The sequence below is a fragment of the Mesoplodon bidens genome (assembly GCF_964165515.1).
Source record: "Mesoplodon bidens genome assembly, chromosome: 14".
In the NCBI taxonomy this organism is placed as follows: Eukaryota; Metazoa; Chordata; class Mammalia; order Artiodactyla; family Ziphiidae; genus Mesoplodon; species Mesoplodon bidens.
The window spans coordinates 14,527,900-14,553,238 of record NC_138170.1 but is presented as its reverse complement, the minus strand read 5'-3'; the positions used below and the strand labels follow the sequence as shown (position 1 = coordinate 14,553,238).

Genomic DNA, 25,339 nt, shown 5'->3' with positions numbered 1-25,339 from the left:
CCCTTACCATCCTTCTGAAAAGCTATCATTAGCTGGGGCCTGGGGCAAGTAAGTAGGAAGGTCAATCAGGTCAGTAGGGTGTAGGTGACGCAAGCACTGGTTGGGCAGGGGATGTACAGAGAGCAAGAGAACAGCCATCCTGAGTGGCCTGACCATACACCCTCACACCCCGTTCCGGCCATCCTACCATCATTGAGAAAAGCATCAGATACTATTTTCTGTGATATACATTTCTCCTTATTTCAAGGGAAAATAAACATCAATACCAATCCCAGAGTAAAATCAGACAGTCTGGAGAGATCTAAATTTCAGTTCCCAGTAAAGCATTTTTTTGGAAACATCTTTTATTCAGAACATATAAAATTGCTCAAACAGGTACATTAAGAGTAAAGTTTCTAAATGCACTGCCGTGGTATGAGCACAGGCTCTCACGTGAAGACTTCCTTTTACAGTATTTTGTTTGTCTGACAATAAGGCACTTAATGTAAGTTTAAAAAAATTAAGGAAACAATTTCGTGAAAGGTCTTCCTAGTGGACCTCCAGGCATTTCATTTTACTGAGGTTGGGCACAGAATAGTAAGTTAACGCCCTTCAAGATCATTTAGCTAGGTTGTTCATGGGTGGTGCAAAGTAGGTTTCAGGAAACCTGTTTACCTTCTCAAGCTGCCACCTTTGGGTCAAAGAGAGAAGGACAGCTACTACACAACCAGGGGAATCTGCCCCAAGCAACTCCATTCTGCTGTCCCTTTAACCAAAGGGCTACCGCATTTCCAGACTGCGACGGGTCACCTGCCCACGTAGCTCTCTGGAAAGTGTCCTGGGCTCTAAGGATGCCACACCGGCCCACTCTCGCGTCGAGGCTTCACAGAGACAGGACGAGTGCTCAGGCTCCGAGCCTCGGAGGTGGTTTCGGCGCGCCGGGCTTTTGCGGGAGAGCCAGCGGGGAGGCCGAGGAAGGTTTTGAGGGCAGCGGCCGCCAGGCCTCGGCAGGGTCTCCACTCACCAAAGGCGTCTACACCGTCCCGCCTCCGACTCCCCAAACTGGACACTCCCAGCGTCCCGCAGACGCAGTGCCGAGACCCCATCCCACCCTAGTCTCAAATCAGTGAACCAGACGACGGTCGCAGGCGTCTCAGAACAACTGAGCGAGCACCGCGCAGAGGTCTAACAGGCACCTGGCCGTGCCCCCTCACAGGGCGGGGTCCGGGGGCCGGAAGATGGCGGCGTCGGCTGGGTCCGCCGGCCAACCTCCCAGGCGCCCTTGACTAGCTCTGGCCGCCGCGCCACCTACCTTGCTGGCTAGAGGTGCCGGCGCGCCGCGCGAAGGGGCGGTGACAGGCACTTGGTACCGCCAATCAGCACCGGGAGTCCGGGCCGCGCCCAATCAGGGCCGGGCGGCAGAGACCGGAATAGGTTGCAAGCTGGCAGCGCATGTGGCGGACGCGGAACGCTGGGGACCTCGCCGCCAGCCTCGCCGCTTCCCGCGCGCTCAGCACCAAGGCCCCTGGCGCCGGCCTGAGGACGCCGAAGAGGCAGGGGCCCGACAGGGCTGTCCGGCCGGAACCGCGGAGCACCTCCTGCAGTGGTCGTGGGCTCGCCCCCCGCGGCCGGTGCCATGTCCGACTCTCTCCCCTAAAGGAGACTTCCTCAGCGGTTGCTGCCGAGAGATGAAGGACCTGTTAGAGCGTCAGACGACTTCGGGGCCGGCCAACTAGGGGGGCTCGGCAGGAGGTCGCCTGCGCCCTCCTGGGCTCGTTCCTTTCACCCCTTGAGCGAGGCCTCCCTCGCCTCCGGGCACGCGGCAGGTGCAGAGAGCACCTGGGCCCGGCGGGGCGCGCGTGCAGCATGTTCCCCCGGAGGCCGCCGGTCGGCCTGGCTGCCTGGCTGCTGGTGGGCGCGGCGGCAACCGGGCGCGCGGGGGCGCGGGGCGGGGGCCTGCTCGCCCTGCTGGCCAATCAGTGCCGCTTCGTGACGGGCCTGCGCGTGCGGCGGGCGCAGCAGATCGCGCAGCTCTACGGCCGCCTCTACTCGGAGAGCTCGCGCCGCATCCTCCTTGGTCGCCTCTGGCGCCGGCTGCGCGGACGCCCAGGCCATGCCTCTGCCTTGATGGCGGCGCTCGCCGGCGTGTTCGCGTGGGACGAGGAGAGGATCCAGGAGGAGGAGTTGCAGAGGTGGGCTCGGCGGCGAGGTCGCGCCTGTTCCCTGGGGTGGGGTGGGGAGGTGGGAACGTTGAACCCTGGGGCCTGCCTTGGCGGTGTCTCCCGTTGACCCGGTGGCACTGGAAGTGACGATGCAAGTAGCTTGATCCTATCGTAGCAAAGTACGTTTCTTCATTGCCTCTGTGTGTTAACTTGATTTGTCGAGTTAGAAATAAATGCAAGTGTAGGTTAGGAGGAGGGAGTGGAGGAGGGAGACTTTGGGGCGCATGCCACTAAAGGAATAGCATTGTGGAAAATGGGTATTGAAGTAGGCCATTGTTCACGTAATCTTTAACATATCCAGAAAGGTGCAAGTTCCAGACAGGTTTTAAACTTGACCTGAGGGTATACTTGTGCAATTTACAACATCACTTCATTCCAAATGGGACTTCGTGAGAAATGCCAAGAGGGCTCTTGTCATTGTGACTCATGGCGGAATTAGGAGGCTGGAAGCGATTTTGCCCTCCTGGGACAAACCAGTAGCCCAGACATTTTAACCTGGAAGAATTAGGTCAGTTTTTTGCTACTTCCACTAGAGCTCTGGAAGTACTGTTTATTTAGGCTCTGAAATCACGCTGTCATCATCAAAAACCTCTGTGTGTGGTTCTAAACTGAGCCCCTACAGTTTTCACGTAATATCATGGGAAAACCTTGATTTAGGTCTTGCTTTACATTGTCGCTGTATTTTCTTTTTAACAGATATTCTTAAATTGTGTTCTCTCCACACACGTACTCTGCTTCCTAAACTCTGAAACTGATTGCAAGAACCTAGGATAGTCCCCTACACCAGATAAATTCCACACAAGTCTATTTGTTCTAGCTATTTCTTCTGTTATTCCACATTTTTGGTTAGGTTAAAAATGGAAGTTTTTCAGTAAAGTTACCACTATGACCTGTATGGAAGTGTAGCACCCAGATGCCAGGCAGCTGTTAGTGTAACAGTGTGCGTTGTGGGTAAATGCAAGTGTATCTTTTTTTTTTTTCTTTTCTTTGCGGTACGCGGGCCTCTCACTGTTGTGGCCTCTCCCGTTGCGGAGCACAGGCTCCGGACGTGCAGGCCCAGCGGCCATGGCTCACGGGCCCAGCCGCTCCGCGGCATGTGGGATCCTCCCGGACCGGGGCACGAACCCGCGTCCCCTGCATCGGCAGGCGGACTCTCAACCACTGCGCCACCAGGAAAGCCCCGCAAGTGTATCTTAAGAGCTGGTAATACTTTTCCTAGCAGGAAAGATGACTATTTTACAAATGCAATTTAAAATCATAACCACAAACAACGTTATTCACAAAAAAGTTAAGATATCAAAGCATGATAGGTAGTTTGCCTAGTTTCTGTTAGTGTTCTCTTGCTACTTGTCCATTTGTTCTAATGGTGTTCTCAGGTGTGAGAAGTAAAAGAATGTATGGGAAGGAAACTTCCAAATTGAGAAATTACCAATTAACTGACTTTTCATTCTGTTTTTGATGATGAAATACCCATGTTCCACGGTGGTGAAGTTTGATGGGAATATTCCCAGTTGGATCTGTTTGGGGAAGAGGAGAAAGACCAGGAAAGGGCCCCTGGGTGCCAAAGACAGGGAAGATGTTTTGGGGGTGGGAGTTGAATAGCGTTGGGGCCTAGGTGATAGATGTCGTTCTTTGTCTTTCTCCATGTATTTTTATCGACCATATGTCCTAGAGCCTCTGTTTAGCAGGTCTCCCATTTGCAGGAGCTAGAGGGGAAAGAACAATAGGAGCTAGATGTGGTAAACACTTGAGTCCGTAGTCATTACCCACTGTGGCGGAAAGAAATCAGACAGTTGAAGCACTTGGTTCTAATCCAATTCCTAAAGAGGTAAGCTGCGATAACCCATTTGGGAATTTCAGGAGCTTAGAGGAGGGCCAGTAAGAACACTTAAGGTGCCCTTTTTGACCCTCTCCAGAGTTGTTGCAGTAAAGGCCCTCATTTAACACCGCATGTCCAGTTCATGCTTGAATTCAGTCATATACTTAAAATTTGGTCAAGTCCATTCTGAGGATTTTTTAAATGTTATATTGAGAGGGAGGCAAATAGGCTGTCAGCTGTATCTTGCTTGTACAGTGACTTCATAGGTCTGTTGTCATAGCTTGTCATGTTTATATTTTATTTTTAATCAATTAATTTATTTTGGGGGGGTGCGCACCGTGTGCAGCTTGCTGGATCTCAGTTTCCTGACCAGGGATCGAACCCACGCCCTTGGCAGTGAAAGCATGGAGTCCTAACCACTGGACCGCCAGGGAGTTCCCAGTGTTTTATTGAATAGAATATTCTGGGTATAGGTTAACTTTTTTTGGCTTGGTGTTTAAGTATTCTGTTCGCTTTAAAGGACGCTGAGGTTGTCATAGCTAGCTTAGAGGATCTTAGATTTTGTTTGTTCTGGTGAGATGATTTTGGGTAACTTCCATAACGGAGCACAGTTGAGCGTGCCTCGGAACATGTGCATTTCTTTCATTGTTAACGGAAGAAGAGCATGATTGTCCCATGGCCCCTAAATCACAGCCTTTGGCTCTTCTGTGCTGTTTCTGTACCAACTTGTCCTGGTACAGACTAATTCAGATATTGCTGTCTTGGTCAAACAGTGATGGGGTGTGAGGATGTCTGTTTGAATGTGTACCTTAAAGTGGTGTGTGTTTTTTCTTATGGTAGTAGAGTTTCTGTTCAGAAGGACAAAGAAAAACCCTTGCTTTCTAGTCTCTCGTGCTTAAGAACATCTTAACAAATAGGAACTCATTAATCGAGAATCAGCAAGAAAATTAGAGAAAAGAGGTAACTTGTACAAAGTGACTGGCTCACTGATAGACCAGGTGTAGAAATCAGGTCTTTTAATGCTTAGTGTTATTACCTGATAGGCTTTAATTAAATGATCAGACAAAATAACTTTTAATCATTATTTTTGGTGCTAGCTGGCATTCTCTGAGCTCAGGTCAAATCTTATGGAAAAATACACTAGTAAGTTTTTTTAAATAAATAAATAAATAATTTATTTATTTATTTTTGGCTGCGTTGGGTCTTCGTTGCTGCGCGCCGGCTTTCTAGTTGTGGCAAGCGGGGGCTAACTCTTCCTTGGGGTGCGCAGCCTTCTCATTGCGGTGGCTTCTCTTATTTTGGAGCATGGGCTCTAGGCACGTGGGACTCAGTAGTTGTGGCACGTGAGCTCAGTAGTTGTGGCGCACGGGCTTAGTTGCTCCGCGGCATGTGGGATCTTCCCGGACCAGGGCTCGAACCTGTGTCCCCTGCATTGGCAGGCAGATTCTTAACCACTGTGCCACCAGAGAAGTCCCAGTAGTAAGTTTTTATTGCTTTGGAACATTAAGAAAAATTCCAGGAACAAGAAGGAGAAGGAAGTTAAGAAACATGAAAGCCTAGGGGAAAATGTTCCATTAGTCTCCCTCCTCTTTTTTAAAAAGTTACAGTTGACCAGGGCTCGAACCCACGTCCCCTGCATCGGCAGGCGGACTGTCAACCACTGCGCCACCAGGGAAGCCCTTAAGGATGTTTTTACTGTTGCACCTTCTTAGATAATCAGAACTGCGCTCAGAATTGCAATGAACTAATTGATGTCTTTTAGGTATGTCCCATGATAGTTGTACTTAAAGGTCTCTAACTTTGACAATAATTGGGAATTTGAGAGGGGATCATTGAAACAAGGCAGCGTCTTACTGAAATTACCAATTACAGGAATGGCTTTATTTGAGTCATTTTAGGAGCCTTATATCAAGCTCTCCACTTAGGGCAGGACCCCCTATAGATGAGCCAAATATGATTATACTTATATTTCTGTTTTCATGGTTTTATGCCCTCAATTTCCATGGCTCTCAATCCAGTCTTTCTCAAATGTTGAAATGATTTTAGTTTTGAAGAAAGGAAAGCATTGACTTTCTTTCTTTGATCCTCTTACTAATCTGCTGGTTCTGTTACTATCTTGGGAATAATCTTTTTTGTCCTTCTTTTCTCCCTTCTTATTACTTAAGTCTCTTAGATACCAAGGTTTAGACACCCATCCCTTCCAAATAAGGTTTGGCACAGCAGGCTAAGGAGATAACAGGGTGAGAGGTTTCTCCCTCCTCTACATATATGATAGTGGCTGTGCACCTGTGTGCTAATGATGTCTGTCATGTCAACAGTTAGAAGTTGAGACCCTTCCGAGATTCTCGAACCTGGGACATAACGATCATTGACGTTTCCATGATGCAGTCTTACTCTAGCATTCATGTTGTGCTATTCAAAGAATGAATGTCATACCTTCACAATAGATTGCTGTCCTCCCTAGGGACTTAGTCTCATGTTTAATCAAGGCCACCTAGTGATCTTTAATCCTATAGGAGAGGCTGATTAAGCAGTGGGTCAGAATCTCTGTACCACCTTGAGTCTTAGAAGGCCGTTAAAAATACTGCCTGTAGTCATATAGTTCAATTTTCTTAAAACCATATTACTCTATAATTTTATGAGCCTCTGATGTGTTTTTCATAAGACGTACGACGTTCCTGCCCCTCTTCATTATGTGTTAAGGACATTCAAAAGTCCAGCTTAATTTTTATTGAAGGGTGCTTTACTAGTCCTCAAAAGTGCCATGATTGGTTCCATGTGATGCCTACATTGTTGTTCTCGGAGCAAAGCTGTGACTTGACTTGACTTTCTCCTCTGCAAGATCTTATTGCCTACTCTAAATTTCCTTCCCTATTTCTGTATGGTTTTTGCAATGGTAGCAGTCAATCCTGTTCTGCAACGTTAATTCAAATTGAAACTTAAAAAAAAAAAGGTTAAACATTTTTCGTCAGAACATCAGTATAAATTGTACTGGCTAGCATTATTGGTTGAAAACAAAGAAACTGATATTGGTTAACTTAAGCCAAAAAGGTGTTAGGTCATTCAGAGCGTTGACAAGAAGGCCAGAGTACAGGTTGGCCAAGAGAACAGCCGAGGCCTGCTACTGGTACAGGAATGCTCTTTGGGCAGTGTTGCTGGTGTTGTTTCCCTTAGATCTGTTGCACTGCTGGATTCTCAACTGCCTCAAGATCACTGAGAAAATCTAAAAGGTCCTGTGCCTTGTATTATTTCCTCAAGGTTCAAAGCCTCTACCAGGAGTTTCTGATTAACCTCACTTAAATTAGGAGTCATGTGCTAACTGCTAGGGATTGAGATGGGGGCTGCATCTCACCTATTTGGGGATTCTCTTCAAATAGGAAAAGATTCCAGGCAGTGAAAACAGCAAATGTCCCTGTATATAAATATTTTCATTTAATTCCAAAGTTTAAAATTCAGAGAATTGGAATTTTAGAGCTAATAGAATCCTTCAAGAAATAATGTCCTCACTTTACAGGTGGAACAAGGGAGGCTTTGCAGGTAAAATGACTTGCGTAAGATCACACCGCTAGTTGGCAGAGCCAGGACTAGAACACAGATCTCTACACTCACCATTGCTTTGGATTGCTGTAAACTTTTAATCTTGGGTTACCAGTATAACTTTGAATTTTTGGCTTTTGAAGCAATGTGTTAATGTAATCTTTTAATAAGAATTTGAATTATTAAGGCCTACTTCCATATTTATTTACTCAGTTTATACTGTGAACATTTGTTGAGCATGTAATGTTTACCAGGTACTTGCTAGGAGCTGGACATAAAAATATGAAAAAGACTGATTCTGGGCCTTTAGGGAATTCATAGTTTAGTAAGGGCGACAGATATAAAGATAGATTAATTATAATATTGTGTGATATGTTTCTGTAGAGGAATAAAAGTAAATGTATATGGTTAACTGCCTGGGAGTTAACCTTGACCCTTGTGGGGTTTTTGAAGGTTAAAAAGGCATGAAAGGGCCTTTCAGACAGAATGTATCAGTAGGTGGTGTCTTCAGTCTTGAATTGCAGAAGTGACATAGTCAGCCAGCAATCTTGCTTTCCTAACTGCTATTTAAAGGTTAAGGGGAGGGACTTCCCTGGTGGCAGTGGTTAAGAATCCACCTGCCAGTGCAGGGGACACGGGTTTGAGTCCTGGTTCGGGAAGATCCCACATGCTGCAGAGCAACTAAGCCCGTGCGCCACAACTACTGAGCCTGTGCTCTAGAGCCCGCGAGCCACAACTACTGAGCCTGCTTTCCACAACTACTGAAGCCCGCGCACCTAGAGCCCGTGCTCTGCAACAAGAGAAGCCACCGCAATGAGAAGCCCGCGCACCGCAACAGAGAGTAGCCCCCACTCGCCGCAACTAGAGAAAGCCCGCGCGCAGCAACAAAGACCCAATGCAGCCAAAAAAAAAAAGGTTAAGGGGAAAACAAACCATGTTTAAAAAAAAATTTTTTTTAATGTTTCAGATATATAAAAAGGTTTAAAGAAAAACATGAATGTTACAAATACAGTTATATTTAAGAACTAAAATATAGTAAATACAATTAAAGCCTCCTCTGGACCCTTTTCCAATGGAAATATCCTCTGTCCCCCAGATTATCCCAGTTTATTATATTTCATTACCATCTATGTCTTTATACATATGTATACATCCCTAAATGATATATAATGACACATAGTTTGACATATAGTATTGTTTTGAATGTTTCAAAGCTTTATGCTGTTCTGAACAAAATACTAACAAACTGAATTCAGCAACACATAAAAAGGATTATATACCATAGGTCCTTGTAGTTTACCTGTTTTATATACAGTAGTGTGTTATTCTTTTTCAGATTCTTTCCCATTACAGGTTATTACAAGATATTGAGTATAGTTCCTGGTGCTATACAGAAGGCCCTTGTTGTTTACCTAGGGATCAGCTGGTCAGTTTCCACAAAATAGCCTATGATTTTGATAGAAATTATGTTGAATTTATAGATCACTTTGGGTAGTTTTGCCATCTCAACAGTATCAAGACCTTCAACCCATGAACACAGTATATCTTTCCATTTATGTCTTAAAATTTCTTTCAATGATCTTTTGGTAGTTTTTAGTGTGTCTTTCACTTTCTTTGTTAAATTTATTCCTTATTATTTTATTCTTTTTGATGCTATGGTAAATAGAATTGTTTTCTCAATTTTATTTTCAGATTGTTCATTGCTACTGTATAGAAATACGATTTTTGTAAATTGATCTTATATCCTGCAAACTTGCTGAACTCCTTTATTAGCTCCAGTAAGTTCCTGTGGATTCCTTAGGATACTTATATGGAAATGAAAGACCCAGAATAGTCAAAACAATCTTGAAAAAGAAGGACAGAGTTGAAGGACTCACCCTTTCCAACTTTAGAACTCACTACAAAGCTACAGTAATTAAGATGATAATGGTACTGGCATAAGGATAGATGTATAAATTGTAGGAATAAAATTTAGAGTTTAGAAATAAACTCTTAGCTTTATGGTCAATTTGATTTTCAACAAAAGTGTCAAGACAATTCAATGGGGGAAAGAATAGTCTTCAACAAATGGTGCTGGGACAACTGGAGGTGCACATGCAAAATATTGAATTTACACCCCTACCTCAAACCATACACAAAGTTAAAATGGACCAAAGACCTAAATGTAACCTAAAACTCTTAAAAGAAAGCATAGGCATAAGTTCTTATGATACTGGATTAGGCACTGGTTTCTTAGATATAACACCAAAAAATTGAACATTCAAAGAAAAAATAGATTAACTTCATCAAAATTGAAAACTTACGGGGACTTCCCTGGTGGTCCAGTAGTTAAGACTCCGTGCTTCCAGTGCAGGGGAGGCAGGTTCGATCCCTGGTCAGGAAACTAAGATCCCACATGCTGCGCGGCGCGGCCAGAAAAAAAATTGAAAACTTCTGTGCATCAAAGGTTACTATCAAGAAAGTGGAAGGATGACCCACAGAGTCAGAGAAAATATTTATAAATTGTGTATTTGTTAAGAGACTAGTATTCAGAATGTATAAAGAACTCTTAAAATTTGACAGTAAAAAGACAACCCAATTTAAAACAAAGATTTCAGTAGATCTTTCTCCAAAGAAGATACACAGATGGCCCATAAGCACATAAAAATATGCTCAATGTCAGTAGTCATTATTAAGGGAATACAAATGGAAGAACACAATGAGATACCACTTCACACCCACTAGGATTGCTGGAATCAAAAAGATAGGACAATAACAAGTGTTGGCAACGATGTGAAGCAGTTGGAACCCTCATACATTGTTGGTGTGAATATAGAAATGGAACAGCTGCTTTGGAAAATAATTTGGCACTTCCTTAAAAAGTTAAACAGAGTTTCCGTGACTCAGCAAGTCCACTCCTAGGAATCTACCCAAGAAAACTGAAAGCTTACGTCTGTACAAAAGTTGTATGCAAATATTAATAGCAGTGTTATTCATAATAGCCATAAAGTAGAAACCACCTAAATGTTCATCACCTGATGAATGGATAGACAAAATGTGATACATCCATACAGTGGAACACTATTCAGTCATAAAAGGGAATAAAGTACAGCGTGAATGAACCCTGTAAATATGCTAAGTGAAAAAAGCCAGATCCAAGAGACCATATTTTGTAAGATTCCACTTATATGAAATTTCCGGATAGGCAAGCTCATAGAGACAGAAAGTAGATTAGTAGTTATCAGAGGCTGTGAGGAGTTCACTGCTGATGAGTGTAGGTTTCTTTTGGAGATGATGACAGTGTTCTGGAATTAGGGGTGATGGTGGTACACCCTTGGGGCTGTACTAAAAAGCACTGATTTGTATACAGTAAAAGGATGGTTCTTATGTGAGTTATCTCTTTAAAAGAGAGGAGGAAAAATACATAAATACTCTTATAATGTGATAGGAAGACAACCCAATAAAAAACGGATGAAAGGTATCAAATGACATTTCATAGTCATATAAATTATAATAGTTAACATTTGAGGGCTAATTATATGCCTGGTGTTAAGCGCTTTACAGGTAAATTAATTTTTATAATCAACCTTTGACGGAGGTACTATTATTATCCTCATTTTACAGATTAAGAAATAGGGATTGGTTAAGTTGTTTAGTATTCTCGTTGATGAATATTGGACTGGGCTTCAATCTCAGGAACTCATATTTTTATTCCCTACCCTTTATACTGTTTTAAAGCCACACCGTTCTGTACAAGTCTTTGTGTGGCCATTGCATTTCACGGGGCAGACTCCAACCATGGCACCATGCCTGTTGTTTTTCTCTCCAGATCCATTGATGAGATGAAACGGTTGGAGGAAATGTCAAGCACGTTTCGGAGCTCTGGAGTTGACCACCACCCTCCAGAGCCAAAATCCCAAACAGAAAGGGATGAAGATTCAGGAGGCAAAGAGCAACCGTGGGAAATGGTGATGGATAAGAAACACTTCAAGCTGTGGCGGCGCCCCATTACAGGCACCCCCCTTTACCAGTACAGAGGTGAGCCCAGCTGGGCTGCTGGCAAGGGTGTTCATGCGGGCGGGTGCACAGCACTGTGTTCCTGTGCTCTCTGAACTCTTCTGTTCTGGTGGTTTCTTGGGAAAATTGCCCTGTTTGTTGTTTTTCCTCTCCCAGATGACAAGAGTCTCCACAGTCTTTGCTACACTTTGCTGTAGGTTGCCTTTGTCTTACGTTGCCGCCCCAATATGACTTCTAGTTTCTGAATCTGCCTTTAAGATCTGTCAGTCAGTACTCTACAACTGAAATGCAGTTAAGTGACGAGAGTGTGGCACACATCCCTTATCCTTTCCTGTCATTCTAGTTTTTGGAACCTACACAGATGTGACACCTCGGCAGTTCTTCAATGTTCAGGTGAGTACATTTTTCTTCCCAGATTTGGAGCCACTAAGCCTAGAAGTCCACTTGCCATCGTCCACATGAGTAATTTCTCTGACTCAGAAGACATTAGCTTCTATCCATCTATCTATTTCTGTACCCCTCATTTCACATCAAATGACCTCTGGGTAAACCTTTGATTTATAATTGGTCCAGTGGGGATGAGGCCAGTTCTACCCTTTACAGGGCTGTTGGGAAGATCAAATAGAGGAATGGATTTGAATGCTTGAATATATTTTATACGGCTTTATAGTTTTTTTTTCTTAATTTAAGGGTAAGTTACATACCCTTTATTCCAAAATGCTTCAGTGTATATTTCCTAAAACGAGACATATTCTCCTAGCTAGCCCTGGTACCATTATCAAAGTCAGTATAAATTTAACTGATGCAGCACTTACAGAATCTTTGTATTCCAGTTTTACCTACTGGCCCAACGATGTCCTCTATGGCATTTTCTCCTTCAGTACAGATGCAGTCAGGATTTAGCAATCTGGAACTTATCCACAGTGAAGGTGTTTATTTGATAAAGATGAAGAGTATGTGTTTAAAGACTGTTCCTCCTTGTGGGGAAATGTATGAAAGGGGAGGTGGGATCACCCAGAGTTCTACAAAAAAAAAATTTTTTTTCCTTCCTGGAGTTTTCATGTTTTACTGGACTTTGAGTTTGATGGTTATAACACACACACTACTAATACTCAAGTGCATGCTTTCCCCTAAGCACTGAATTTTGTCAATCTGTATTGAGTTTTTGTTGGTTTGGATATGTATGATATATGTCTTACTTTGAAATTCCATAGTTACTCATGATGCTACACATTTTTAAAAAGATGCAACTTGTAATTCTGTGAGGTGTCTGCTCATACTTTTGGACTTTCTGTTTAAAACTTTTTAGAATTGTTTCACCCATACACATTTATATCACTGACTACTGTATTTTCCCCAGACATGTCTATTACAATATTTTTTTCTTACACTTGTCTTTTTCTTGTTAAGATTCATTTTCAAGGTAATGGGATTGGCCTACAGGAAGGGATTTTAAAAGACTCGTCTGTAGTAAACACAGCCGTGTCTTTGACACTTCGGCACTACCTTTTAGGTCGGGTCACTGTTTCAGAAGAAGATTCTTGGGTCAGAGGCCCAAGCATCTGGAGGAGTCTTCGAAGCAGCTTTGTTTTGGATCTCTTGGGTCTTTATGGTCTGTTCTGTTTCCGCAGCTGGATACAGAGTATAGAAAGAAGTGGGACGCCCTGGTGATCAAGCTGGAAGTGATCGAGAGGGATGTGGTCAGTGGTTCTGAGGTTCTTCACTGGGTAACGCATTTTCCTGTGAGTATTTTCACCTCTGTTTTTACTTTTATCATGTCCGTGTGAGGGAGAGCACTAACCCTGCCCCTCCTTTTCTTTAGTATCCAATGTACTCACGGGATTATGTTTATGTTCGGCGGTATAGTGTGGATGAGGAAAACAACGTGATGGTGTTGGTGTCACGGTATGTGTGGTGGCTCCTGCTGGGTTCCTTTAGCTCGTCCTTCATTCATACATGTGTGGTGGGAGTTTGCTTTATGAGTCAAGCCCGGGCCCTATGCATCCCAGCTAGAATGTGAGTGGCTGGGACTGGTGACTGTCTCAGAGGAGTGAAGGGATACAAGCTTTTCATTAAATTAATCCTTTAGTTCCTTCATGTTGATGATTAAAAAAAGAAATGCTCTCTTCCTCAATACAAAGCCTAGTGAGCCAGGAATCACCAACTTAACTCACTGTTTTTAGTACCTAGTTTATACTCATTCATCTTTGTGACTTTTCTGATGTATTTAAAAAATTAGAGGCTGCCTTTTAGATTTTCCTCTTAACTTTAGCTCCCATGCTATTCTGTATGTAGACATTACTTAGAGTTTCCCTCACTTCTCTCCCTCCCAGGGCCGTGGAGCACCCTAGTGTGCCAGAGTCTCCGGAATTTGTAAGGGTCAGATCATATGAATCCCAGATGGTTATCCGTCCCCACAAGTCATTTGATGAGGTGAGTTCTACATCATCCGAGAGGTGATGTGTTTAGTGGCTTATGAATTTTCTCAAGGAATGCCTTTGATCTGAACTGGGGAGGGTGCAGTGGTTCTCACACGTGACTTGCATCAGACTCCGCTGGAGCTTATTAAAACAGTGCTGGGCTGCGGCCTGAGAATTTGCATGTTTTGAGAAGTTCCCAGGTGAGGCTGCTGCCGCTGGCCTGGGAACCCCACTTCGGGACCCCCGCTGTAGAGTGGTGTACCTGGGAGACCTCCTGAGACAACGTAGTGATGACCCATGGCTCCCGTTACCTGAGGGACAGTTAGCAGAAGACGATGGCCCCTGACTCATCGGCCGGTCATTAGCGGCGTTCTTGAGGAACCAGAGTGAGCACCGTTTCCATCAAAGTTTCCCCACAGTGAGCAGAACACTTAACCACCTTTCTGGGCTCCTCTTTCCTTGTCGGTAAAATGAGAGAGTTAGACTAATGCTCTCTGCCTTCTTTTAAAAAAATTTTACTTTATTTTATTTATTTTATTTATTTAGGCTGCGTTGGGTCTTCGTTGCTGTGCGCAGGCTTTCTCTAGTTACTGCGAGCGAGGGCTACTCTTCGTTGCGGTGCATGGGCTCTAGGCGCACGGGCTTCAGTAGTTGTGGCTCACGGGCTCTAGAGCGCAGGCTCAGTAGTTGTGGCTCACGGGCTTAGTTGCTCCACGGCATGTGGGATCTTCCTGGACCAGGGCTCGAACCCGTGTCCCCTGCACTGGCAGGTGGATTCTTAGCCACTGCGCCACCAGAGAAGTCCTGCCTTCTTTAAAATTTGCTGACCTTTCTTTGAGAAGAATATTTTCTTCCACTTAGTGCGGTGTTTTACTTTGATGTTTTTGGCCAAATCTCTGTTGAGTGTACATACTGATTACAGTGGTTGCTGCTTTTGGTTCTATTTACTTTATAATGGCTTTGTTTCTACCCATCACTTTTGTTTGTTTTAGAGCTGTACGACTGTTCTCTTACCATGGTTTTGTTGTTTCCAGCAGGTTGTTTTGTCTATACCACCTATAGTAGGACTTTAAGAGTGACACAAATGGTGGTTCGCCTCAGTCAGTGTGATGTTTTGCTCTTGTTTTACTAGGAGATGTGTGTTGACTTCGGTACCATTTTGAGAGCAGTATTTTTCTATTTTCTTTTTTTAAAAAAATATTTATTTATTTTTGGCTGCATGGGCTCTTCGTTGCTACATGCGGGCTTTCTCTAGTTGCAACGAGCGGGGGCTACTCTTCGTTGTGGTGTGCAGGCTTCTCATTGCGGTGGCTTCTCTTGTTGTGGAGCACAGGCTCTAGAGCGCGGGCTTCAGTAGTTGTGGCATACGGTCTCAGTAGTTGTGGTGCACGGGCTTAGTTGCTCCGCGGCATGTGGGATCTTCCCGGACCAGGCCTCAAACCCGTGTCCCCTGCATTGGCAGGCAGATTCTTAACCACCGCGCCACCAGGGAAACCCTAGAGCAGTATTTTTCAAACCACGCATTGCTCCCCACTAGTGGAAGACAAACTTAATTTAGTGCTTAAAGAGAAAAGGAATAAATGGAATAGAAACTGAGTGTAAGCATATTTCATGAAACTTTTGTTTGATTACATAAGTATGTACAGGTGTGTGTGTGTGTGTGAGAGAGAGAGAGAGAGAGAGAGAGAGAGAGAGAGAGAGAACTTGGTTACAGTGTAAAAAGGAGTATTTACAGTGTGTTGTAAATACAGTTAAAAAATGTTTTAAAGTCCTTGCTTTAGAAGCTGGACAAGAAGGCTGCTGTTGATAGCTAGCTGCTTCTAGGAAGGGGAGCCTGGCTGGGGACGCTGGGAATTAGAATTGTGCCTCACTCTTTTCCTTGACGTTGCTTTTGAAATTGGAACCTTGTCTGTGTATTTCCTATTTGAAAAAAAAGTGACTTGAGTCCCAGCATTACTGCCTTTAGAAACCCTGACCATGAAACAGCTAAGGCAGAGTCTGGCACCTAGCAGAGTGTGTTGCACCCAGAAAATAACTTCTTTCAGCTGGGGTGGGGCAACAGTATGAATTATCTGTGTAAGTCTTTTAGCATATTGTGGCAAGCTCTTAAGAGAAAGGTGAGACTTGAGTTGGTTCTTATAAAACGGCAGACTGTGGATAGAGGAAAACAGGAAGGACCCTGGAGGTAGAAGACACAATTCAACCAAAGACAAAGATAGGAATGAGCCGTGGATGTTGAGAGACTGACTCACTGCTGGAAAGGAGGGCAGAGTTGAGGGAGGAGCGGTAATTACCTTGACCTGTGCAGAGGGTACTTGAAAACCAGGCAGCTGAGTTTGGGTTTGACCCAGCTGACCAGGGATTGAACCCGGGCCATGACCGTGAAAGCCCGGAATCCTAACTCCCAGGCAACAGGGAACTCCCCAGTTTTTATGGAAAATTTGAGATGTAGACAAAAGATAAAGAAGTAGAGGGTATAATGAATGAACCTTTTGTATTCATCCCCAGCTCTGACAATGACCAAACTCGTGGCCAGACTTGTTTTATCTGTACTCTTTCTGTTCCCTTTCCCACTCGCCTGATTATTTCGAAGCAGATTCTAGTTTTGCTATAGAAGAACCAAAGAAGAATTCTTCTATAGAAATTTCAGTATTTATCTCAAAAGGAAAAGAGATTTTTGAAAACAGAATATCGTATTCCCTAATATCAAATATCTGTAGTGTTCAAATTTTCCTGATCGTCCATGTATTTTTTTGTAGTTGGTTTATTTGAATCAGGATTCAGATAAGATCCAGACATTGAAATGGGTTCATACTGTCTGTAGCTTTGTATCTATCTCTTGAGTTCTTCCTCCTTTTTTTTTTTTTTTTTTAATTTATTTTGGCTGCGCTGGGTCTTAGTTGCGGCACGCGGGACCTTTGTTGCAGCATGTGGGATCTTTAGTTGCGGCATGCATGCGGGATCTAGTTTCCCGATCAGGGGTCGAAGCTGGGCCCCCTGAATTGGAAGGTGAAGTCTTAACCACTGGACCACCGGGGAAGTCCCTCCCTCCTTTTTTTCCCTTGCAATTGTATTTATTGAAGAAGCAGGTTCTTTGTCCTGGATCTTGCTGGTTATATTCCTGTAGTGTCCATAGTGTCATTTAACATGTTTCTTTGTCCCCTGTGTTTCCTGTATATGGGTACTTAGATCTAGAGGCTTGAACAGATTCAGGTTGTTTGGGGCAAGACCACTTTATTAGAAGGAAATAATGTCTGATTGTCCCTTTCTTTGTGAATTTGGAAGTGATTAATGATTATTGCTCAGATCCACTATTTCATTAGAGGTTAACAAAATTTTAATTGTGTAAATCCTCCATTTTTTCTTCATTTATTTCCATTTATTAGGTGACATACTTTAAGGGAAAATTTCCTCATTAACTATTTGGTTTCCCATAGTTCACAGAGGAAAGGGAAGTAAGAGAAATGCTTGATTTGTTTCCTTCATTTACTAGTTTTTAAAATAATGAATTGGTTCTTTCAGCTAGCAATCCTTCAAAGGTAGAGTGTTTTTGTTTTTTTTTAAGAAATGCCATTAGAAACTCACAAATTTACACGAACTTGTTGGTTTTAGTCTGTTCCCAGTTATTCTTATCGGTGTTCAAATTGTCCCATTTTTGGTCATTAGGAGCCTCTTCTTACTGACTGGAGTCCTTTTGACTTGACCTCAGGACTCGCCTGGTTTCTGGTGTTATAAGATGTTCCAGGTTCACCTTGTATAGTTTTAGGTGTAAACCTGGAAATGAGCATTTCTTCTGGGAGCCCTGGTTCCCTTTAAGGAAATGTCATTTAAATACCACAGGTTGGCTTCTAGGAGTTCTCACGGCTCTGGGCCTACTCATTGTTTTTAGGCTTTTTCAGAAGGTAGCACTAAGTAATAAATTTTGTTTGTTTGTTTTAAAGATACATCCTAAGTGCACACAACTACTTTTAACTCAAAATTTAGTACTGTAGGGTATATGTCTTTTTATCTTTAGGATATGTATGCACTGTACAAAATGTTAAGGCTTTTTTTTTTAAAGATTTATTTATTTTTGGCTTCATCGGGCCTTAGTTGCGGCACGCGGGATCTTCGTTGCGGCACGCGGGATCTTTTGTTATGGCGTGCAGGTTTTTCTCTTCTCTAGTTGTGGCATGCGGGGTCCAGAGCATGTGGGCTCTGTACTTTGCAGCATGCAGGCTCTCTAGTTTGAGGCGCACTAGCTCCCGAGTTGTGGTGCGCGGGCTTAGTTGCCCTGTGGCATGTGGGATCTTAGTTCCCTGACCAGGGATCAAACCTGCGTCTCCTGCATTGTAAGGCGGATTCTTTACCACTGGACCACCAGGGAAGTCTCCAAAATGTTGAGTTTTAAGGTCACTTGAAATAGGTCCTCTCTTCGTGGTTTTTCCTGTCAACTCAGTTCATAGTTAGGTTCCTTGTTGTCTACTTTTGATGTTTAGATAACTGCTTTTTAAATATAATTTTGTTTTATTAAATAATAAAAAAAATTGTGTTTTCAAAGTCAAATATGTAAAATAAGAAATGGAGTGATTTGCTTATATCCCTGTGGCATCTACCCAGTTCCTTCCTTCTTCCTGTAGGTAACCCCTGTTTTCAGTTCTGACCTCCTTTTTTTCCATATAAGCAGCAGTGGATGATCTCTTACCCCTTTGGGTGGAGCATAATTGGTTCAGACCTCTCCTGGGATCGGGACACCTGTAAATCTCTTAAATCCCTGTCCTTCACTGTACCAGTGAGAGGTTGAGCCAGAGAGAATGGGTGCGTGGGCCCTGTGGTCAGAATTCTGGGTTCATGTTGGCTCTCGTTGAGTATGTGGGTGACCTTGGGCAAAGCCCCTTAACCTCTTTGTGCTCAGTTTCCTCATCTGTAAACTGGGGGATATTGGTGCCTATATTATAAGATCGTTGTGAGCGGTTGAAGCAGTTCCTGACACGTGGTTAAGTGCTGTATCCTGACGTGTGGTTAAGTGCTGTATACATGTTTGCTGTTAGCAGTAATAGTAGTAGAGTTCATATCATTTTGGTAAAGATTAAGGTATTTAAACATTGGGGGTAAGTGTTGGGGTCCTCAGGACCACACCCCCATTCGAAGATCGAGTAAAAGGACGCACAGGACTCAGCTTATAGTTTTACTCATGGCTGAGATTCATTACAGTGATGGAAAGATGCACAGCTGGATCAAAAGGGGAAGACCCAGGCGGGGTCTGGAGGAGCCCACTGCAGTCTCCTCATGCTCTCCCTCCCGGGAGGGCCCACGGAGCACATCCTCTCCCAGCTGCAACATGCGTGCGATGTTTCTGCCCAGGGAAGCCCAGTAGAGACTCAGCGCCCAAGATTTGTACTGGGGGCTGGTCACATGAACGCCCTCTGCCTAGCGTGTCCTAAAATCCCAGACCCCCAGGAGGAAAGCAGGTGCTCAGTATGAAGTGCATTGTTTGCACAGAGGAGACACAGGGAGCCACCCTTAGCACTTAACTGTTGACTGGAGCCAAGTTCCCAGACACCAGCCGGGGCCAACCTCGTGAGATGGTAACCTCTCAGGTCTTCAGTGTTCACTCTTTTCTGCTCACAGTGAAAAACTGCCACTCTCCGCCTCAGAGTCAGATCTTGGTTATTCGGTGGTACTGGATACGGAGGCTATGGGGATAGTTCAGGTACCTTCATCTTTGCTGCTTTTCTTTTCCAGAATGGCTTTGACTACTTGCTGACGTACAGTGACAATCCCCAGACAGTGTTTCCTCGCTACTGCGTTAGTTGGATGGTTTCCAGTGGTGAGTGGGCGCTTGTGTACAGGGCCTGGACCTGGGCTGAACATTTTGTTTTTCTCTAGCTTCTTGGTGGCTTCAAGGAGATTAGTACTTGTCTCACTGGAGCCCTTCTGAGTTCATTGTTGAATACTACCTTGAAGGTAGTAAAGCCTCCAGCTGCGGTTTGGAGGGCTAAGAATTCTGGAGACCCAAAAAGGAACTTAGGCCCAGAGGCAAGCTGAAGAACATTTGCTTAATATGGACTGTGTACATTAATGCATTTAAAATTTTTCTTCTTAGTGTTGAAAGCCATAAATCTGGCATAGAAAATGTGGTTATAGGACAGCCACCTGGAGAAAGGGGCCCTCACCCTTCTTCCTTAACGGAGGCTACACATCACTGCGGTGACTGCATCTTTCCCTTCCAATCTCTTGCCTTAAAAGCAGCCTCACGTGATTTTCTTTCTTCTGGTTCTCTGTAGGCGGCTTCTTATACCTCAGGGGGAGAATGGAGAGGAGATTAGGTGTTTCCGTTTGACATTTCTCGAAACAAAATTGGCAGATATTTACGCTGTGCCGCTGATAAATGATATTTTGATCACATAAAAGCCTTTGGGGATTTATGTGGCCTGATCAGTACCCCTTTTCAAAGGATCTCAGAGGTCATGGGTTGTTTTCACTCCCTAGAAGTTTTGGTTGTCTGTCAGTCCATCTATGATCTCTATAAGGAGGCATTGGCTCCTTACCAGGAAAGAGATAGGCCCTTCTAATTTTGAGCCTACTGTTGGTTTGTGTGTCAGTCTACCCAGATTTCCCTTTCTCCCAACAGGCATGCCGGATTTCCTGGAGAAGCTGCACATGGCCACTCTGAAAGCCAAGAACATGGAGATCAAAGTAAAGGACTATATCTCGTCTAAGCCTCTGGAAGTGGGTAGTGAATCCAAGGCCACCGCCCCATCTTCTGAGCGGAAGAGCGAGGGTAGCTGTGGCCCTGCCCGGATTGAGTACGCCTGAAGGACTTTCAGATAAGCAGGGACAGGCTGCTTCTAGCCCCGTCTCCGTGTCTTATCACTCACTCTGTTGCAGAACAAACAGGACGTGTATTTGAAGGTGTCTGCTGTAACCACCAGTGCAAGATAACTCAATACTGGTGTCCGGTGTTGTTCAGAGCCCTACTGCTCTTTATCAAAACAGAAGAAGGAGGCATCCGAGGGGGCATCGTCATATTCTCAGGCCAAGCATTTGGAAATTTGGTGTTTCGCTGAGCTAATCTGGAACAAGCCTCTCACGTCAGGCCAGAGGGGACAACATCTTTTACTTCCTCTGCGTGGTTTCCTCTGCCCACATTCCATTCTCAGCCTCGGTTCTGCAGTACTCTGGGTTTCCTTCGGTTCTGAAGGTCCAGCTGGCCCACCTGGACGGTTGCGTCTTCAGTGAAGGATAGTGGGGAGTGCTCTTGCTCACAGTCCTGGTGTTGAGTGGGTGTGAACTGTTGCTTGGCAGTGTAAGTGCCTTGTCCTCACCTTCTCCTGTCTTTAGGGACATAAAGTTTGTACCAAGGAATATCACTTTTGGCCTCCCATTCACACCCCATTGACTCCCTCTACCCAGAGCAGTTTCCTTTGAGTTGACCAGTTCTTCTGTATTCGTGTGCTGTATTCATCTGGGTCGTTGCCTCCTCCCGCAGGCCGTTTACCAAGAACACTGGGAGACGGTGGCTCTCTGTATCATCAGTGTTTTCGACGGGGTCAGTGGCGATGCTCGAAACATTACACTTTAGCTCTGTTTTTTTTTTTTAGCTTTGTGTTAAACAGTGGGAATTGGGGAGTTGAATAGGATTTTTCCATAGTCTGTATAGAAAACACCATTTTGATTGAGGCGTTACTTTTCACACTTCAGGTTTGACTGGATGCTGAGCACTTGCCCATCCTGGAAGGCTAAAGGCAGAGGAGTGGGGATTGGGTGCCTCCCTTGGAGCTCTCAGAGCTGTAGACAAGCTGTGTGAACAGATAGATGGAACCTTGTCCCAAGTGCTAATATAAAGGGGGATGTGGTTTGTGTGACCCTCTTGTCCCTCTGAAAAGCTTTTCCTCCTCTTCCAAGCTAAAATAAGAGCAAACTACGCTGTTCAGATAAAGTCACAACCAGATGGGATCAGTCTGACTGGAGAATCGGGAACAGCTTTCAAATCCTCTTCCGTCCGCTTATTTCTTAGAATTTGAATGACCAGATTGCTCCCCACCTCACTCGCTACCCTTTTGCGTTGTTGAAAGGGGAGCTAAACCTGAGACGAACTTTAAGCCCCTCGACCTTTCTGTTGCCTAAGTACTGTGCCAAGGAAATGCCTGCCCCGGTGTTCCAACTCTTCTGTTCTCTGCGTCGGCAGAGCAGGGAGATGCATCAGGCAGTCCCAGCTTCTTTTCGTTGATTGTGTCTCTCTCCTCATCCCCAGGACCTGACAGACCAGGAAGAGTCCCCCGGTTATGATGGACGTTAGCGCCTGTGATTGTTGGGACGTGGGTGGCGTGGGCGAGTGGTGTGAGTGCACATGTGATAAGGGGCTGGGCGTTGCCCATATGCTTTTTGGCAATGTGACTCTGCACTTGGGGTTGGTCTATATAGTTACTTATGTCATTGTAATGATTTCACTCCTGTGACATTTTTATCAAATGTGTGAATAAATACATAAAGATTGGTATGAAAGAGTGTGTCGTTGGACAGATGTTGGTGGGGAAATCTTGCATACTGGGCTTATTATTTCTTCCTGATCATAAAGTTGAAGTGTGTTTCTGCTCATAGAGTTGGCACTTGGAAGCGGCAGGGCTTGGTCTTTCTTGGTGGTAACTGACACAGCACTCACCACCTTGTCTAGACTGTAAGCCCTTTCCAGGTGACCAGTTTGGCAACTGAAAACAAACCACCTGTTTGCGCTTCTTTGTCTTGATCTACTAGTAACCCACACCCTTTGCTTTAAAAGAAGGATTGACTTGGAGGAAACAGAGTTAGAGCTTTGCTGGGAGGGAGGGAGTGAGGAGAGGAGGGGACTCAGGCCTGGGGCTGAAGTCCTGGGGCTGGAGAGGGAGGGTGGTGAGCGCGAAACCCAGGGCATGGTTAGGTCACACAGGCAGTTCTGCTGGAATGCAGATTTGTGACAAGGTGATTGATACGTTAGAGACACTGAGCATAGCATGAATTTTGAGTTTATGTGTAATTTTTGCCTGTGGGAGACACGAGGTGAACACGGATGCATGCCCAAACTACGACGGCTCTTTCCTGCACATTGCTCTCAGATAATCTCTGGAAAGAAATCTGTGCTGGAAGACTCCTTGTCAGAGGTCATATGCTGCCGGTGCACGTGTGTGTGTACAGTCCCACATTTGTTTCTTTGTTTTGTTTTGGTTTTTTGAATACTTATTTATTTATTTGGCTGTGCGGGTCTTAGTCGCAGCATGCATGAGGGATCTAGCTCCCCGACCAGGGATTGAATCCAGGCCCCCTGCATAGGGAGCACGGAGTCTTAACCGCTGGACCACTGGGGAAGTCCCTGTGTAGCCTCACATTTGGAGAGTTGGTCGCACTGGCCTTCAGCCTGCTGTGGAGGCCCCTGCTCAGCACCCCTGCCATTCTCCAGGCTCTGCGTGAACACTTCCACGGAGAAACAGCTGAGTTCTTGACTGAGCAGCATTTCTGTTGTCGGATAGCTCCGGCTTTCAGAACGTTCTTTACATTGAGACCAAATGGGCCTCATACTGTCTACCGATGGGTCAAGCCCTGTCCTTGGAGCAACACTGGAAAACTCCCATGGGGTAGCGCTTCATATTCTTGAAGATGGTGCTCGTGTGACAGCTCTTCCCAGGCTTTATGTCACCAGCAGCTTCAAAAATCCTCCAACTTTTTATTTTGAACAATTTCATACATATAGAAAAGTTGAAAGAGTAATAAAAAAAAACCCTCATATACCCTTTCCGTACCTTTGCTGGTTGTTAACAAAGGCTTTATCTTCCTCTCTCTATACACTTTGCTGTGACTGGACTGTGTCCTAAAATTCATAGGTTGGGGCCCTAACTCCAACATGATGGTGGAGATGTGGCCCTTGGAACGTGATAGGTTTAGATGAGGTCATGAGGGTGGGTCCCCATGATGGAATTAGTGCCCTTATACGAAGAGCTGCCAGAGGCTTGTTCTCCCTCTCCACCGTATGAGGACACAGAGGTTGGAAAGCCAGAGAGAGCTCTCACCAGGAAATGGAATCGACTAGTATCTCGATCTTGGATGTTCAGCCTCTGGAACTGTGAGAAATAAATTTCTGTTGTTTAAGCCACTTAGTCTGTGGTATTTTGTTATGGTGGCCTGATTAGACTAATACACTTTTTCATGACCATTTGAAACTAAGTTGCAAACATATTTCACCCCTAAATACTGGAACATGCTTTTTTTTTTACCCCCCATGCCATGCAGCATGCGGGATCTTAGTTCCCTGACCAGGGATCAGACCCGTGCCCCCTGCAGTGAAAGCACGAATCCTAACCCCTGGCCTGCCAGGGAAGTCCCCGAGCATGCTGTCTTATAATAGGGATATTCTGTGTAACCACAATGCCATTAGCACACAGATAAACAATGTCATAATATCTAATAATTCAGTCCATATTAAAATTTCCCCAGTTGCCCCCTATATGACTCTAGCAAACTCCCCCTTCAGTAGTTGTGGCACGCAGGCTCAGTAGTTGTGGCTCACGGGCTCTAGAGCTCAGGCTCAGTAGTTGTGGCGCACGGGCCTAGTTTGCTCCGCAGCATGTGGGATCTTCCCAGACCGGGCTCAAACCCCTGTCCCCTGCATTGGCAGGCGGATTCTTAACCACAGAGCTACCAGGGGAGTCTAGGAAATTCTTTTCAAAATGAAAATATTCTTCATAAAATTTGAGAACTCTGGTTTCTAACAAATAAGCTTGAAAAATGTCTAAAAAATTAAACTATAACCTCTGGATGGAAGTGATTTTGATGTAAAATGTGCCTGTTTTTACAAACCTCAGTAGTACTTGATAGAGCATCATTCCAAAGGGACTCCCAGGCCACACACTGTCACAGTTGCTTTAATAACCTCATTCTGGTTGATTCTGGTCCACAAATGCATTTAAAAATTTTTTCAGACAGATAACTTATAAATGACCTAACGTCTATTTTTTTAAATATATTTTAAATTTATTTTTGGCTGGGTTGGGTCTTTGTTGCTGCGTGGGCTTTCTCTAGTTGGGTTGAGTGGGGGCTATTCTTTGTTGTGGTGCACGGGCTTCTCACTGCGGTGGCTTCTCTTGTTGCGGAACACAGGCTCTAGGCACACGGGCTTCAGTAGTTGTGGCTTAAGGGCTTCGTTGCTCCACAGCATGTGGGATCTTCCTCGACCAGGGATCGAACCCGTGTCCCTTGCATTGGCAGGCAGATTCTTAACCACTGTGCCACCAGGGAAGTCCCTTATCATCTATTTTTAAAGAGCCTCACCATACCTAAAAAGGTAGGGTGGATGTTTGAAAGTAGTAATGTTTGGGTGTTTTTATGGTTAATGCATTTTACCATATCTTAAAACT

General features: G+C 44.6%; 1 protein-coding gene across 2 annotated transcripts; it reads left to right on the top strand.

The window, feature by feature from the left end:
• Window positions 1-384: 384 nt before the first annotated feature.
• On the top strand, window positions 385-22,467 carry STARD7 (StAR related lipid transfer domain containing 7). 2 transcript variants are annotated; one of them, XM_081253624.1, is made up of 8 exons: window positions 1,396-2,171; window positions 11,366-11,574; window positions 11,897-11,946; window positions 13,185-13,295; window positions 13,376-13,458; window positions 13,887-13,986; window positions 19,698-19,782; window positions 20,587-22,467. In XM_081253624.1, the coding sequence occupies exons 1-8, from the start codon at window positions 1,846-1,848 to the stop codon at window positions 20,769-20,771; spliced, it is 1,149 nt and encodes a 382-aa protein (XP_081109750.1). In that variant the 5' UTR covers window positions 1,396-1,845; the 3' UTR covers window positions 20,772-22,467. The 2 variants fall into 2 exon arrangements, with proteins under 2 accessions (XP_081109751.1, XP_081109750.1); XM_081253625.1 differs by lacking the exon at window positions 19,698-19,782 and having other exon boundaries at window positions 385-2,171; window positions 20,587-20,775.
• Window positions 22,468-25,339: the final 2,872 nt, after the last annotated feature.